Consider the following 16831-nt stretch of genomic DNA (forward strand, 5'->3'; position numbering starts at 1 on the left):
GTAACCTAAAGCTGTTCAAGAAATAAAGTGTTTTTGAAAGGAATTGTGCTTTTGTGATTCTCTGATGTGAAGTGAGTTGTGTTATTTTTGTGTAAGATACTGCTGCCATGCCCTTTGGTGTGCCCCCCTGCTGTGTAACCTAAAGCTGTTCAAGAAATAAAGTGTTTTTGACAGGAATTGTGTTTTTGTGATTCTCTGATGTTAAGTGAGTTGTGTTATTTTTGTGAGGTGGAATGCTGGAATGCCCTTTGGTGTGCCCCCCTGCTGTGTATCCTAAAGCTGTTCAAGAAATAAAGTGTTTTTGACAGGAATTGTGCTTTTGTGATTCTCTGATGTGAAGTGAGTTGTGTTATTTTTGTGTAAGATACTGCTGCCATGCCCTTTGGTGTGCCCCCCTGCTGTGTAACCTAAAGCTGTTCAAGAAATAAAGTGTTTTTGACAGGAATTGTGTTTTTGTGATTCTCTGATGTTAAGTGAGTTGTGTTATTTTTGTGAGGTGGAATGCTGGAATGCCCTTTGGTGTGCGCCCCCCCCTGCTGTGTAACCTAAAGCTGTTCAAGAAATAAAGTGTTTTTGACAGGAATTGTGTTTTTGTGATTCTCTGATGTTAAGTGAGTTGTGTTATTTTTGTGTAAGATACTGCTGCCATGCCCTTTGGTGTGCCCCCCTGCTGTGTAACCTAAAGCTGTTCAAGAAATAAAGTGTTGTTGACAGGAATTGTGTTTTTGTGATTCTCTGATGTTAAGTGAGTTGTGTTATTTTTGGAATGCTGGAATGCCCTTTGGTGTGCCCCCCCCTGCTGTGTAACCTAAAGCTGTTCAAGAAATAAAGTGTTTTTGACCGGGATTGTGTTTTTGTGATTCTCTGATGTTAAGTGAGTTGTGTTGATTTTTCTGTGTGGGGGACTGCTGGTGTAATGTGTCATAATACTTTGCCTACTTGTACTTTGAAAGGGAGAAAGTAATTTTTAAAAAACTTTATTTTGTGTTGTTCGTGTTTTATTCTTTGTTGTACAGTTGGTTCCCATCATAGGGAACAATGGGGCTGGCTGGCCAGCCATCTCTGTAGGTGGTGGGGGAATTTGAGGGAGGGTGTCTGTGGTTCAGGTGCTCTTTCACAGGGACCAGCTGGCACTCAGAAGTGTGCCCACCATTGTGGCACCCGTGGGCTGTGCAGAATTGCCCAGGGAAAGAGAGTTTAGAAGTTCCCAGCATAGGGAACAAAGGGAGAGGGTTGGCCTTTGCCAGCCTGTTCCTGGGGTTATGGGTGTGGGGCTGCTGGGGGTGGATTTGGGTCTGTGAGGGGCTAATGTGGGGATTTGGGTCTGTGTGTGGCAGCTGGGGGGGAATTGGGTTTGTGTGGGGCTGTAAGGGGTGGACTTTGGGGGCTGAGAGCACCTACTTGGGGAGGCCATGAAATGCCCCCCCAAGTGGGAGCAGGCTGAGCCTTGGTGGGGGGTGGGAGGTAAGGTGGGAGAAGGGCCCCTGAGGGTAGGGGGGCATTTTGCATGCAAAATGCCACCCCTGGCAAGACAAGCCTCACCCAGCTGTAGTAGAGAAAAGAGCATCTACTTGGGGAGGCCATGAAATGCCCCCCCAAGTGGGAGCAGGCTGTGCCTTGGTGGGGGGTGGGAGGAAAGGTGGGAGAAGGGCCCCAGAGGGTTGGGGGGCATTTTGCATGCAAAATGCCACCCCTGGCAAAGGAAGCCTGCCTCTTCATTTTTTCCCCATAGGAAATAATGAAGAAGAAGATGAGCAGCAGCAAGCTAACAATATGCTCACCCTTCCCTTTCTTATGCGAGGATAGGGGGACCTGGTTTGGGGGGCCATAACATGGCCCCCCAAAGTCCAATCGGTCTGAAACTTGGGGGCTTGTTAGAGAGGAGTTAGAGGAAGGTCCCCACCAATTTTGGCTTGATTCGATGGGAAAATGCCTCCCCCAGGCGTCCGGGAAGACGGAGGCATTTTCCCATTGAAAAAACCCGAAAGAAACCCGAAACAACCCCGAAACGCTAAACCCGAAACGGCTAGCCGTTTCGGGTTTTGCTGTTTCCGAAACAGATTCTTGTTTCAGGTAAACCCGAAACAAGAAACACGAAACAGAGTGCCTTTGCACACCCCTAGTCCTATCTCCCTTATCGGTCAGGGAAACCTCTTTGAGAGGTAAGATTTAGTGATGTGTAGAGCAGGGCTTTCTCTGTAATAACATGGCTATCACAGAACAGCCTCCCTACTCAGCTCATACCTTACCACAAATTTTGTTCATCTTACAGGTGCTACTGGACTCTTGCTCTTTTCTACTGCTACAAACAGTCTAACACAGCTACCCATCTTGATCAGCCTCTCTAAGTAAGCCCATTAGGCCACTTCATCACACAGCTGTAAATATCTATTTTATTTTCATAGGCATTGTTATTTGGAGATTATGTCTTGGCTTGTTTCATGTAAGATGCAGAAGAGAAATATATTTAGTTTAGATTATCTTAATCATTTTCATTTAAAAGTTATGTCCTTCTCCTAAGACTCAAGATGGCCTACAAAAGCAATATTGCAGTAGGAAAATAAAACAACATATATGTTACTACTGACTCAGCAAAACCAGAAACCTTTTAGCCAAAGAAGCCTTTCTCCAACTTAAATGGCTCTTCCTCTTGTGGAAGAACCACTTAGATTAGACAAAGGCTCCTTATCTTGGATGAAGGCTTCAAACCTTTCTGAGAATGGTGGCAGGCCATATGCCATTAATGTAGAGAAACTGCCACACACCATATACCTAAGACCTTACCCAACAGTTATTTTATCCTCCACAAAAAGCTCTCGCACAAATCACTTTTACAGTGCTCTTTGCACCCTTTCTGCCCCCCCCCCACTTGCTCAATTGCTTTACCCAAAAGCAAAGACTGCACAGTGATCTATTTATACCCCCTTGTCCAAACTGAGTTTCTTAAGAAGAGGTCTAAGCATGACTAACTGAAAAGGGACTAGATCTTCCCCAAAATACTACTTACTTTCTCATGGCATGATTTTATTGAACAATAAAAGCTTTTGTTTACATTTCTAGTAAATGTTTTCAAGTGTCTATGGGGAAAAAACTGCATTTAAACAAAACAGGGTCATACGTACTTGTAACTGTTATTATTGCTGAATTATTATTCAGCAGCACTCTCTTGCTTTGCCCATGACTTGCAACACACCTGCTGATTGGTACTGGATTAAAACGTTTTTGGAACAAAGTTTTCTAGTTTCCAGTATAAAATCATTAAGTTTTACACCAATTTGGGAGCATGTCTCTAAACTCAGAGAGACTTATTTTCAAATGAATATGCAGAGGTTCGATTTGCAAGCTGTTTTAAATGTGTTTGTATTGCCAATATGTACCAGAATTTTTCTTTCAAGAAACAGTATTAACTGAGAGTATTTTTCTCATCAAAGCTCTAAATCATTGTGCTTTTCAAGCAGTTTAGGAATCCGCCTAGGAAATTTTGGTAACCACAACTGTGAGCCGAACCAAACATGACGAGTTACTAGAGTTCAACTCATGTCTGCTTACCTCAAGGTTTGATGGGAAGTGTAGGTCCTTGCAGCTTTAAGTTTAACATTTACAGAGCAGTAGGGAAGGAAGTTCAGACATGGGGCTCTTGCTGGGTGCCCCCCTTCCCCTTCGCTGTGTGTGTGTGGGGGGGGGGTTCAGGGCCCCTCTCCTGCCCCCCCTTCCCTGCACAGCAGACAGGGCACCTGGCCGCTGCTAGCGCGGCTTCAGGCAGGGGCCGTGCAAAGAGGTCAGCAGACAGGGCGTCCAGAGATTCGCTGCATCTCCCCCCCCCCCCCTCGCTCGCCTGGCCCCTGTCCGAAGCTGTGCAGCCTGGAGCGGCATAGCCCGGCGTGCTCTACCTTTTCCTTCTTGCACGGAGCGTCGCTTCATCTTCCCCCCTTGCCCGGCCCCCACAGAGTGACTCTGAGAAAGGCACTGTTGTCAATGGAAACAGGGATGACTTCTGCTGTTACCTCTCCCAGTAAAGAGGAAACGTTAACTTTGGCTCAAGCTGCTGCTTCAGCTTGATAGGATCCAAGCCTACATCTAAGCTCTTACTCTAAAGAGCCCAAGGAAGCATAAATGGTCTCCCTGCTCATTTCTACCTTCACACGTAAAGTATGTTAGGCAGATAGTGATTGTTTCACACAGATTTTGGAGCCATCTGTTTTTATGGCTCCTTCTGTCATGCACAGTTTTTTTACATTCTTGTATAAAAATGGTCTCAAACTCAGGTACAAACCTGGAGGGCAGCAGGCATCCATTCTTGTTTCCACACAGCCTTCGAAGTGTCACGCTCTGATCACACCCACCTTGGACTACTGTAAGGATCTTAACACAAGCTCTCTTGGAAAAAATGTCTGAATGCTAACTACTTCTAAAGAGGATGACCAGGCTATTGTCAGCCACTGTTTACTCAAGCTTTCAACTGAAGTTTTAGCTCATTCTTTTGAGCTGGTTGTTTTATGGCCTACACACTGCAGTTTGTATGACTATTGCTGCTTTATGACCACTGCTTTTAACTTCCAGAGCACCATGTTACTGTTTTCATGCTCCTTCATCATGGTTTCATCAGTTTTATAGCTGGTTTTTATGGATTGTTTCTATGACTTTATTAGGTTTTTTAAAAAAGTTTGTTAGCTATCTGTAGTAGGGCTCTGAAGAAATGGCCTATAAATCTCCTATATAAATCAGCTGAGCAAATCATATCACCTGTTTGTTATTGCTTTATGGGAATACAGCTAAATTTACTATTCTTTTAGCCCTCAGGGAATGCTTTAAATTTTTCTGATACTTAAAAACAAAAAAGTGAGTTTTATTTCAACTGTATTTGCAGCCTGTGAGCCTCGAGACATGATTCAAGGGGTTGGTTATATTCCGTAAATCCATAAAACACCTATGGGCTAGCATTACACGGGGAGCACCTTTCCTTTATGTGAACCCTCCTACCTCTCTTACTATCTCAATAGGAAGTCCTGTTTCAGGTACTGCCTACATGTTTTGGTTAGGGGATGGAGCAGGGCCATGGTAGCAGAGGGTCATTTGCTATGTAACTTCCTTCCCATTTTAGACCTATCTTTCCCAGATTTTAAGAAAGAAGTGTAAGTCAGCTTCATATGATATTACATTAAATCGTACAGTGGTGTGCCAAAAAGCACAATTTCTATTTATTGTATTTTCTAATTATTTTTAGAAGCTACTTTTTAACATTTTTAATTTTTAAAAAATCTACTTAGTACAGCATGGTGTAATCAGCAGCTCATGGTAGCAGTAAATATCTATTTCAAGTGGGCCAAGCAAAAAGAAGCATACAAAAGTCAGGACTCTTAATTATTGGAGATTGAAGACTATCATATGTAATAGTAATGAGAGAACTAGCCAATCAAACGTCCTTTTACTATACACCTAAGCCAAGCTGTTGGCCACAACCCAGAAGATAGCACTGTATGCAATATGCAGTCAGTTGACTAGCAGTCTAAGACCACTCAACAGGGATGTACTGTACCATCCCCTTATAGGAATACCCATATTTCTATTCACACAATAGTGCAGATGAGGCTCATAATGGATAATTAACTACTGGATGTGCACACAACTCTCCCTTGGTGGTGGAAAGTGCTGTCAAGTCACAGCTGATTTAGGGCAACCCCATACGGTTTTCAAGGCTAGAGACAAACAGAGGTGGTTTGCCATTGCCTGCCTCTGCATAATGACCTTGGACATCCTTGGTAGTCTTGCAGGCTGACCCTGCTTAGCTTCCATGATCTGGTAAGATCTGGCTAGCCTGAGCCACAACTCTCTCTTGCTGATGCCAATTAATACCTCACTTTGAGAAATCAAATAAAAATGTAGTTCAACAAGGAATGAACTGAGGCATTGAAATAAACTGGGAGACTTCAAGTAGTGCAGAATGCCACAGCTCGATTAGTATCAGGTGCTAGGCACAGCATGCATATTACTCCCATTCTGCAGTCACCCCATCAGTCACCTGGCTCAATTCAAGGTTTTGGCTATCACATGCAAAGCCCTTCATGACCTTGAGCCCGCATATCTACAGGACCACTTCTCTCCCTGTGCTGCATCACGGCAGCTTTGCTCATCTGAACAGGGCCTTTTGCAGGTGCCTGTACAAGTGCATTGTCTGTGGTGGCCCCCACCTTATGCAACAGCCTACCTGAAGAAGTCAGGAAAGCTCCAACTTTCCTGACTTTCCACAAATTGTGCAAAACAGAATTATTCAGGAGGGCTGCTTGTTTTGTTTCAGCATTGTTTTCAGCTGTCTCCGATTTCTGCTCGTTTAAAATTTCTGTATCCCACTGTATTGTTTACTGCATGTCCCAATTGTTGATCTTATTGAATTATTCTATGGAATCTGCTTTGAATCTCAGTAAATAAATACATAAATAAATAAATAAATAAATGAAGTTATTTATAGTAAGAAAAGTTCACCAGTTTAATCATGTACATTAAGCAGGCGAGCAAATTTGTAAACATTCAAAGCGGCAGCATCCAAGTTACAAACAACTTTAAAGAAAAAGAACTGAAATTGTTTAAGGTTCCCTCCCCCCACACCCTCCTTCCCCTCCAAAACTTTTTGGAAATGATGTTTTAAAATACTACGGACACCAAACTGTTTCTACCACCCTTCTAACAATCCTTCTTTACAAAAAAGAGAGTTCCAGATTTCTTAACACAGGATTTTATAACTCGTACTTTAGCATTATCTATGCTATTCTCTCAAGAGTTCTACCTCTGTTTAAATCCCATTAGCAAAGGGAATGTTTGTGTCTTGGTTCATTGCTTCTTTGACTTCTGAAGGCAACGTGTCAAAGAGGTGATCTTCCACAATTAGTCCACTTTTCCTGAGAAGCCGACACTGCCCCAGTGTTGCTGGGAGCCTATCTAAACAGTTCCCTTTCAGCTCCAGGTGAGTAAGCTGCAATAGCTGGCCAATTTTTTCTGGGATTGAGGTAATGCAGTTCTGTCCCAGACTCAAAGTCCTCAATTTAGAGCATTTAAACAACTGTTTTGGCAAAATATCCACTTTGTTTCCTGTGATATGCAAATGCTGTAGATTCTGAAGCAACCCTATTTCCACAGGAATCACTGCAATCGAATTGTAGCTTACATCCAAGCATCTGAGTTTCTGTAAACTGAACACTGCAGCTGGTAAAGATTCGAGTTTATTATTGGAGAGATAAAGTGACTCCAAGTTTTTCACATGAGTAATGGAAGAAGGAATGTTGACTATTTTATTGTGCCACAACTTCAGACAAGTCAGTCTTTTTAAATGTTGGAAGCTGATGACTTCTTCAATTGTGCGTATGCTGTTTGACTTTAAATCTAATTCCTGTAAATTAGTGAGACTAAAAATGGCATGTGGAATTCTCTCCAGTTCACAGTTCTGCAGTTCTAGCTCAGCTACATTCATCATTTTCTTAAGGCTGTTAAGTACAAAGAGCTTGGTACCATCATTATGAATCACAAGCTTGGTTAGATGTGGTGCCACATCTGTGATGTTAGAGGGAATTTTGGTCAAATTGCTTTTCACATAGAGAATTTTAAGATGCCTTAATTCTCTAAGAGATTCAAGTCCTATCATTTTATTATTTTCAGAGTTCAAGTTGCCTATAAGGTACAACTCTCGAAGATTTTTAAGCAAGTATACCCAAGCTGGGATTTCTGCCACATCTGTGAACTTCACATGCAGGCACCTCAGGTGGTCTCGCAGAAAACTGAAGGCTGTTTGTTCCACCTTTGCGGGGCAGTGATAGAGATGCAGCTCTTGAAGGTTAGTCATCTGGGAGATTTTAGCTGGAATTTTTGCTTCGGGGATCAGTTCAAGCTTCAACACATCCAGATCTGTCAGATCAAATACTGCATCTGGAACCCCCGAGAGCATGAAGAGATGCAGCTCTTGCTTATCCTGGGCATTACGGGAGACGTGTTGCCTCAGCTTTTCAAAAGTCCACTCATGGTTCAAGCTAATTTCCCTTAGCTTGTTTTCACTCACCTCTGACAAGAAGACACCAAACCGCTTGGAGTACAGCTGATCGTACTGGTCAACCATGTGCAAGAGAAATGCAAAATCATTCTTAACATCTGGAATATCACTGAAGCTACTCTCTTCCCTAACTTTCTCAAAAGAATATTCCTTCAGGGGTAACCGGAACAACCAAAAGAGGGTGTACAGACATACAAAACCATAGACACAAATGAGAGAAATGTAGCTAATGAGCAACTTCTTCAACATATAAGCCATATTGTGGGTGCATTCAAACTCCTGATAGCCTGTTAGATGCTCTACTTTGGGCCTACAGTTGTGCTCAAAACTGATTTCATTGACAAAGTTTGCTGTATAGCAGAGAATAAATATGAACTTCACAGTTTTTATGACAGTCTGAACTACGTAGAGTTTATAAATCAAATCACTGTCCTCTACGTGGGCTCGAAATTTACGTACTTTTTCAAAAAGGGCTTTGGCTTGCTCGCCATCTTTTTTATCCAATATGGTCATACTGGGGACTTCAACCACTGGCTTTTCCGCTGAGAACTTGAAGCCAGATTTGCTTATCATAGGGGTACTGGCACTTGGGCTCCCTTCGTCACTACTGGTTGAGACATGCTTTGGCAGAGACTGGGCCCCAGTGAGTCTCTGTTTATTCTCCTCAGAATCCTCACATGCCGTTTCAGATAATGCTTTTGTAGTCCAAGGAGATTCAAAGCATTTCCCTAAGATAGAAACAAAGTGCTCAATCTTTGAGCAAGTTTTTGGATATTTAAACCAAAAATTGCTGCTAACCATTAAAATAATAGTATGTATAAGAGCTAAGTAGGGAAAATATTTTGAATACCATGGAAGAGCCAAGTGGTAACACATCTGGTTAATGAAAACGTATTGTTGATAATCCAAATTAGTTTTTCGGCCCAAAGAATCTTTTTCCTCCTTTTTTGCTTCCTGGTTTGTGACAGTGGAGTGCAATGGTGAATAGGTAGTTCTGCTCAGAGGTATGTCAGGTGTAACACCAGATGCCCTTTCCAAGGAAACTGTCCTTGCTGCCCAGGTTTCTTTCTCTTCAACAGCAGTTGCTCCTTCAGACTCTGGTACAACATTTGCAGCTTTGGCACTTCCTGAAGAGCTGGGCTGCGCTTTTGCATTTACAGCAGACTGTAACACAGGCAAACAGACCACCTGATCTTTGGTCAGCTGCATAGTTCCAGCAAAGATGGCGACCATTAGCATAACAACCGCTAGATAATCCATAAATACATCCCACCATGGCTTCAGGATACGGTATGTTGGCTGAATGTCATTAAGAGATGCAACTTCTGCAAGGGTAAACATTCCTGTAACAGAACAAAAAGAAAATATTTGTTGCTGGTGGACACAGCTATAACTAAGTTTATACTCAAGAACATAAACCTGATAAAACTACAGAATGCAAACACTGTTTATCTACTTTTAAAAATTATTTCTTAGTATACACGTACAGAACGCGACTGTTATCTAAAATTGTTATATAGACATAAGAGCCAGAAAATGGAGCTGGAAATAATGAAAGCTTTCGTTTTGTGCTCAAAATGAGGTCTTACATAAATTTACATATACATTACATTTTAATCACACCTAGTTTAATTAGCATAAGTTTTGTTAATTTCACAACACAGGTTTTCATGGCAGTGTCTTCAATAGACTGGAATAGTCAATAGGAAAAGGGGGACAGAGTCAGAGGTTAAATAGGCAAGAAAACCTTGCTTAAGGGATAGGGTTGCCAAATAACTGTAAAAATTACTGCCCTGACTGGTTGTGGGAATCCATTCATCTCCTGTTGCCTGAAAAGGAGCCTTTCTTCTATACAGATCACTCCCATTTCAAAATGACATGTTCTTGAGCATAGGATGCACAGCACCAACCCTCATATAAAAATTTAATTAGGCAATCACATCTTTCACCTCTACCACTGAGTAGGCTCCTAGTGGTAGCAAGCAGGAGGCTGCCTTGCTCACCCACTCAGAGAGAGGTCTTGGAGCAGATGAGGATGGGTGCAAAAGCTGCGCAGGTTGGCTGGCCTTCTTCAAGTCTGAATTACCTACTCACTGTCATCATGCAAGCACACATCAGTTTTGCCCAAGGCAACTCAGCCAGACAGATGCCCACCTGTGTGGGGTGCAGCAATGAGTGGATCAAGCAATGCAGATAGCAGCTGACATCACTAGAGACGCACAGAAGATTCAAACAGCAGCAGCCAGCTTGGGGGAGAGGGGCTTGTTTTCTACATTCTTAATCATGGCTGGACTTTTGAATGCTCTGCCAGTGTTCTGAGATCTCTATCTGCAATTCAAACCTGACTGCATTGTTTACTGGATTTCCCAGATGTTGACTGTATTGATTTACACTGTGTAATCAGCTTTGAGTGTCAGTCAGAAAGGAGGACTACAAATAATGTAAATAAATAAATAAATGCATATGTGCTATGTATGTGACAATCAGTTATCTGTGGCTGGGATGTCCTGGATGAATTATCTGTTCTACATGAATGCTCGGTCACCACTTTGTAGCTGTGCTACAACTAAAATGATTTGATCCTGGTAGACTGGCTAGCATCATTTATAGATGCATTGAGTAGTGATGGGACACTTGTAAGCAGCAGATCCAGAAGAGTTAGCCGTGTTAGTCTGCAGTAGCAAAATAGCAGAGTCCAGTAGCACCTTTAAGACTAACCAACTTTATTGTAGCATAAGCTTTCAAGAACCACAGCTCTTTTTGTCAGACACATCGTCAGATGCACCTGATGAAGAGAGCTGTGGCTCTCGAAAGCTTATGCTACAATAAAGTTGGTTAGTCTTAATGGTGCTACTGGATTCTTTGCTATTTTGTAAGCAACAGTGATACATCTTAGAGGATCAGTGTTTTCTGTTGCAGTTGCCCCTCTACTTCTGGTCTCTGCCCTCCACAGACTTTCCCCAGGTACCAAGATGTTGTCTGTTGAGAGCTGGCAATCCTAGCAAGGTTTAGTAGTGATCAAAGAAGGGCACTGTAAAATACTAATAACTCAACTACTTGATCACTGCAGCTTCTATGCAGATTATCTCCATCACTTGAAGCTTTAGCACTGTCAATCATGTCCAACTTTGCCTCTATAATCTTTAACTTAAAACTGAGATTCTCAGAATCTCAGTTACATATATAAAACATATAGTTGCTTGGAATATACAAGATCTCAGCTATATGATATTGAAAAGTTGCCTTGTTGCTATTTGAATATTCATACAAGTCACTGAAATATAACAGAATCTGATTTACACAATTGCCAATTTCTATCACACCTAGCTTGTCCCTTGCCCCTAAAACTGATTTCCTATGTAAGTGAGAGAAATCAATGACATGAAACAATACAATTATGGAGTGCAGATTCTGTCACAAAGTGCTTTGTTCTACATTCAAAATGGTTTCCAACAGCTAAAAACACTTAACAGCTCCCTGAAATCTTACCTAAATTCAACCAGTGATACAATAAGAATTTTATAAACAAAATGCAAGCTTTTTTTTTAAAATTGCTAATATTTACAGAAGAATTAACATCCTAAGAACTGCCATGCTGGATCAGAGTGAATATCCATACAGACCAACAGTGGATATCCACATATTCATAGAAAGTTCACTAACAGGGTATGACAGAGGTATTGTAGCCAGTGCTTGATAATCAAAGGTACAACACAGAGGTTACGTTTAAAGACATTATGACTGGAGACAACCAACAGGCCTATCCTCCATGAGTTTTATAAAGCAATCTAACAGCTCAATCCTAAGAGGGAGGCGGGAGTGCATAGGGAAAGAACTGAGGCTTGCGTGGGCGGAAATGGCTCTTACATCGACGTAAACCCCTCTCCACTGGTGCCCGCACAAGGCACATTACTGCAGACGGGTTGCCGCCAGCAGGCATGCTTGGTGACCAGGCGGAGGCACAAGTACGGCGCAAGTCCCCATGCTGGCGTGGAAGAAGGTGGGGCGGGGGGCAGGGCATGAGTTAGTCCACTTCCAAAGCTACTCCAGGCCCAGGAACGCCCCCTGTAGCGGCAGAAAGTTACGCCACGAAAAAAGCAGGCATAGCCCACAGGTGCCCATTGAACGGGAAAAACTCATGTCCCTCTCCCGGCACCCAGCCCTGCCCCCATGGCCCGAAGGAGCATAGGATAGGAACTACCATGGGGCCAATCCATGTCCACTTCCACGGTGGGCGAGCCCCCTCCCCGCACCCAATCACCTGCTCATGCACCCTACAAAACGTCCAGCTGCGCTGCTCATGACCTCAGGTAGGTGAGCACACGGCCGAAGGCTCTGCCCGTCTGCCTTCTGCCATGGGGACTTTGTGCATGAGGCAGGAGTGTGCACTAAAGGGACTTAATGGGAAAACTGGGAGAACTTTGCACTTGCTCAAGGGAAGAAGGGCAAAGTCCAGAATGTCTGGCTAACTAACTCAAGTCTCCTTGCAGGTTATCTGACAAGTTCCAGCTCAGTAAAGAGTGAGGGAGCACTTACAGCTAAGAAAAAGATGGTGTGGCGGCTAACCCGGCTCACTGATTTGTGCCGGCTGCCCCATCACCTGAACTCGCCTCACCACTAGACTCTTCAGGTGAGGCTCAGTGGGGGAGGGAATGGTGGTGGCAGCCCGTGCCTGCCCCAGAGGCAGTTGCTTAGAAAACTACTCTTGACCAGGTATTTGTAACTACCTGTTGACTTTCTCCCTTAAAGGTAAAATCACCCCAAGGCAGAGCGCTTCCTCGCCAGAGGGTCATGCATCATCTGGTCACTAGCTGCACCTGTAGGGCTGCTGCAGCTGCTCTCTGCTATGTGCATCTTCCCAGATGTTGGAGTCTCGGCTTGGCCTCAGCCATGGACCGGGCAGCACATGTGTCTCTTTCCTTGCAGGTACGTCATAACTTGTCTGGGAGATGACAGAGCATGTCTGCTTCAACCCCCACCCTCAGCCCAGGGAGCAGTTTCCAAAAGCAATCTGCATCTCAGCCTTGCCCCTGGGAGCACAGAACGAGGACTGCGCAAACTGCCTTGGCTCCCTTTCCAGCCGAGGGACATTGGCACTTTTTCCAGTTCAACAAAACGTGTTGAAAAACAACAAACTGCTGTGCTTGCATGCTTTCCTGGCCCCTCAACTCCCCGTCAGAATGTCCTCTCACACATCCCTGCAAATGTTTCAAGTGGTGCCCCATCCAGCCTCCCTGCCCTCTTTCTCTCCTCAATGTAACTTCAGGCAGTGGGGTGGGAATTGAAGTGTGGTCCATGAATGTCTGCCGGGGGGGGGGGCACTGAGGACTTTCATTCTCTGATAGTCTGAGCTGCTGGCATCTGATAAGCCAGGAAGATGGTCACTGCATGTGGGAAGTTGCTGCCAGGGGGTGGGGGTGTAGTTACTGGGCATCCCCCTCCTTTTGGCCATTTGTGGAAGCAGGGATGGACTTGCGAAATCTAGTGTGGGGAGGGGAGTCCACATCTCGCATCGTAGAGATGCAGTGATGTGTTCAAGTGGCAAGTTTGTGGGCGCTTTACATTCCCCTCGCTTCCAATCAAACTTGTGGCCTCCCACGTGGTTCCCAATGGGCATTCTTGTCACTCATTGAAGGATCCGCCTCCCCCCCACCTGCCTCTCCAGAAACTGGGGACTAATTAGGGTTGCCAGTCTCCAGGTGGTAGCTGGAGATCTCCCAGAATTACAACTGATCTCCAGGCAACAGAGATCAGTTCCCTACTATCTGGGCCTACTTTTCAGGGAGGGGGCACCTGTTTCTTGTGGTGGTGGTGACGGCGGTGATGTGGGGATTTGCTGGCGCACCGAGCTGCAGCCACCAGCCAGGCCCTCATCAGAAATGTGGGCTGGATGGGTAAAAGGGTGGGTGTCCAATCCGGGGGGTGCTGCCTCCTCTCCCCAGCAGGGATGTCTGCTCCCTGACGAGGGGGTGTTGGTGAACAGCGGGGATCGCGCCCTCCCCATTGGCTGAGCCTCTGCTTGCCCCTCACCCGCCTGTACAGCCATTGGCTGGTGTGGGCGGGGTTGTCAGGGGAACAGCAGGCAAGTGCTCTTGGCTGCAGCTGTGCCTCGCCTCATTAAGGTCAGCCGCCGGTGGGACTCTCCAGCAAAAGTCCATAGGGAGGAGTGGGGCAGCACCACGTTTATGTCCACACACGAGCGACAGCGCTGTCTCATAGTTTAGGATTGAGCTGTGTGCGCCTATGAGAGAGAGAGAGAGAGAGAGAGAGAGAGAGAGAGAGAGAGAGAGAGTTGTTCTCTCACTTCATGTGATTCCCAGTGCCTGGAACCTCTAGAAGTGAACTTAGGACATGGCACTGGGGAAGGGGTTTTTCCCCTCCCTTCCTGCTCAGTTTCTTTAGGAACCAGTAAGCAAAAAATAAATAAAAATACAGGTGCCATTATTATGCCCCTTCCCCCTACTGAGCTGAAAGCAACCCATGGGCATCATTTTTTATTGGTCCAGAGGAGTTAGCCGTGTTAGTCCATAGTAGCAAAATCAAAGCGAGTCCAGTAGCACCTTTAAGACTAACCAACTTTATTGTAGCATAAGCTTTCGAGAATCACAGTTCTCTTCGTCAGATGCATGGAGGGCAGTTGTCCTCGTCAGATGCATGACCAGCTTCTTCTTGCCCTCCATGCATCTGACGAAGAGAACTGTGATTCTCGAAAGCTTATGCTACAATAAAGTTGGTTAGTCTTAAAGGTGCTACTGGACTCTTTTTGATTTTTTATTGGGACAACAAGATGGAGGGAACTAGGTTTTCACACTTTCCTTGACACTGCAGCCCTGATCTATATTGGGCCTCTCCCACATCTGAAACTGCTTTTAGGCCTGTTAAACATCTGGAATTCAAATCAAAGAATGACAGCTTCACAAATATAGTTGGGCCTATAGCTTTTGAAAGCTCTGCATTTCCCCTGTCATTTTTCCTGCAAGCTAGAATACATAAACAGACCTCCATCTCTCTGCAAAAGCCCAACGTTTCCTTTCCAGGCTAGTTGCAGGCAATTCAGATCTACTCAATGTGAGCTTAATGGGAAGAGGCTTTGGAGTCATTCACGCAAAGCGTCAGCTGTCATACTACTGCCTAGTCCTAGTTTGGAGCCCTTATTAGTCTACCTGAAATATCAACACTATGGCTAATTTGGTTTCACTTGTTAACAAACATTCCCCTCATACCCCAACATGCACTCCAGTCCATTTATGTACCAGTACAGAAACATGGCGATTCTTGCTTATTACTTCCCTGCATTTTAAAAATCAATCTGTTTATGCCTTTACGTATCTGAAAAAGTGCTCTATGAGAACATCTCAGTGCAAAGGGAAGTAACACACCACATTCTGCCCAGTTATAAATGAACTTCATAAGTGACTCTTCCTAATACTGGCCATTCTGTCCCTCAATTTTACTGATATAATAAGAAGCACCTAACTGCAGGTTTACAGATTCCAGATTCGCGAGTGTAATATTTAAGCAATTAGAATGCAAAGAACAAACAAAATCTGCTAGTCATGCTTTTAAGAGCTTACCAAGCCAGTTTACGTTGGTTTATTAATTCTGTAGATTTTCTTAATACCCTGCGGAGACTGGAATGCATTTTAAAAAATTTCATAACCACTTCTGTGGTTCTTGGCAGGGGACATGCATAAAACTACAACTCTCTATCAAAGTGGAATAAAACACATTTTGTGAATAAGCCAAAGTTAGATTAAAGCTTGGGTATGTATCTTAATCTTCATAAAGTTAGGCTCTTGGACAAAACACTCTGCTTTAAAAAAAAAACTCAATTAAAAGAGCCAGGGGAGAATATGGCCTGTCACTAAAACCTTTGGTATTTCAGTTATTAAGAATGAATTGTATTTTGTCTCACTTTGACAAAGAATTTTCTGCCTTTTTATGCTTTCCAGGCATACTTTTGCCCTCTTAGAGAGAAATATTTAAGCCTGATTAATAGCCATATACGCAGAGAACCATGATAACTGAGGGAGGGAGTAGGGAACAACTAAAAGCACCCATGTCCCCCAACTGCAATTCCTATAATGATTCTGGGAACGCCTTGAGTTAACACAGTATAAAACCTATCAATTTATAGCAATGTTTCCCAGCCTTTGTTCCATGGAGGAAGCCCTAAATTATTTTTTCAAATCCTGTGGATTCCCTACCTATGAAAATGTTTACGAGCCAGAAAAAGTTGATGGCAGGGAGTGCAATTTAATTATTGCTAAATTATTGTCAGTTGTATTGTTAATGCTCTGTAACAATACAAAACAGACATTATACAACTAAAAGCAACCTTAAAACCCACAATATTTTGAGAGATATTTGGAACTTTTCGTGGTATTCCAAAAATTTTATTTATTTCTTGCGGAACCCATGACAATGTCCTGCAGAACCCCAGGTACCATGGAACCTTGGTTGGGATACAGTTAATAATAACTGTATTAACAAGTATATTCACAAGTGTAAAGATAATACTAAGAAACTAAATTGCAGGCCTAGATTAAATCAGTAAGTATAATTATTAATATATAAACAGTTTGCCTATCTAATCATAATATCATAAGGAAAGCTGGATTCGATCTAGAAGAAGCTGGAGTAAAAATTGGTGGAAGGAAAATTAACAATTTGAGATATGCAGATGACACCACATTACTGGCAGAAAATAGTGAAGACTTGAAACAACTACTGATGAAGGTTAAAGGAGAAAGCGCCAAAGCAGGATTACAGCTGAACATCAAGAAGACAAAAGTA

General features: G+C 43.6%; 1 protein-coding gene across 4 annotated transcripts in view; it reads right to left on the bottom strand.

The window, feature by feature from the left end:
* Positions 1-6487: 6487 nt before the first annotated feature.
* The window catches only part of LRRC8D (leucine rich repeat containing 8 VRAC subunit D), a 101125-nt gene continuing 90781 nt past the window's right edge, over positions 6488-16831 (bottom strand). For all 4 annotated transcript variants that reach the window (XM_054981888.1, XM_054981889.1, XM_054981887.1 and 1 more), the window contains one exon: positions 6488-9378. In XM_054981888.1, the coding sequence (XP_054837863.1) occupies positions 6788-9376 (2589 nt within the window). In that variant the 5' untranslated portion in view covers positions 9377-9378 and the 3' untranslated portion in view covers positions 6488-6787. The remainder of the gene's footprint in view (positions 9379-16831) is intronic.

This window comes from Eublepharis macularius, chromosome 5 (genome assembly GCF_028583425.1).
Source record: "Eublepharis macularius isolate TG4126 chromosome 5, MPM_Emac_v1.0, whole genome shotgun sequence".
Lineage (NCBI taxonomy): Eukaryota > Metazoa > Chordata > Lepidosauria > Squamata > Eublepharidae > Eublepharis > Eublepharis macularius.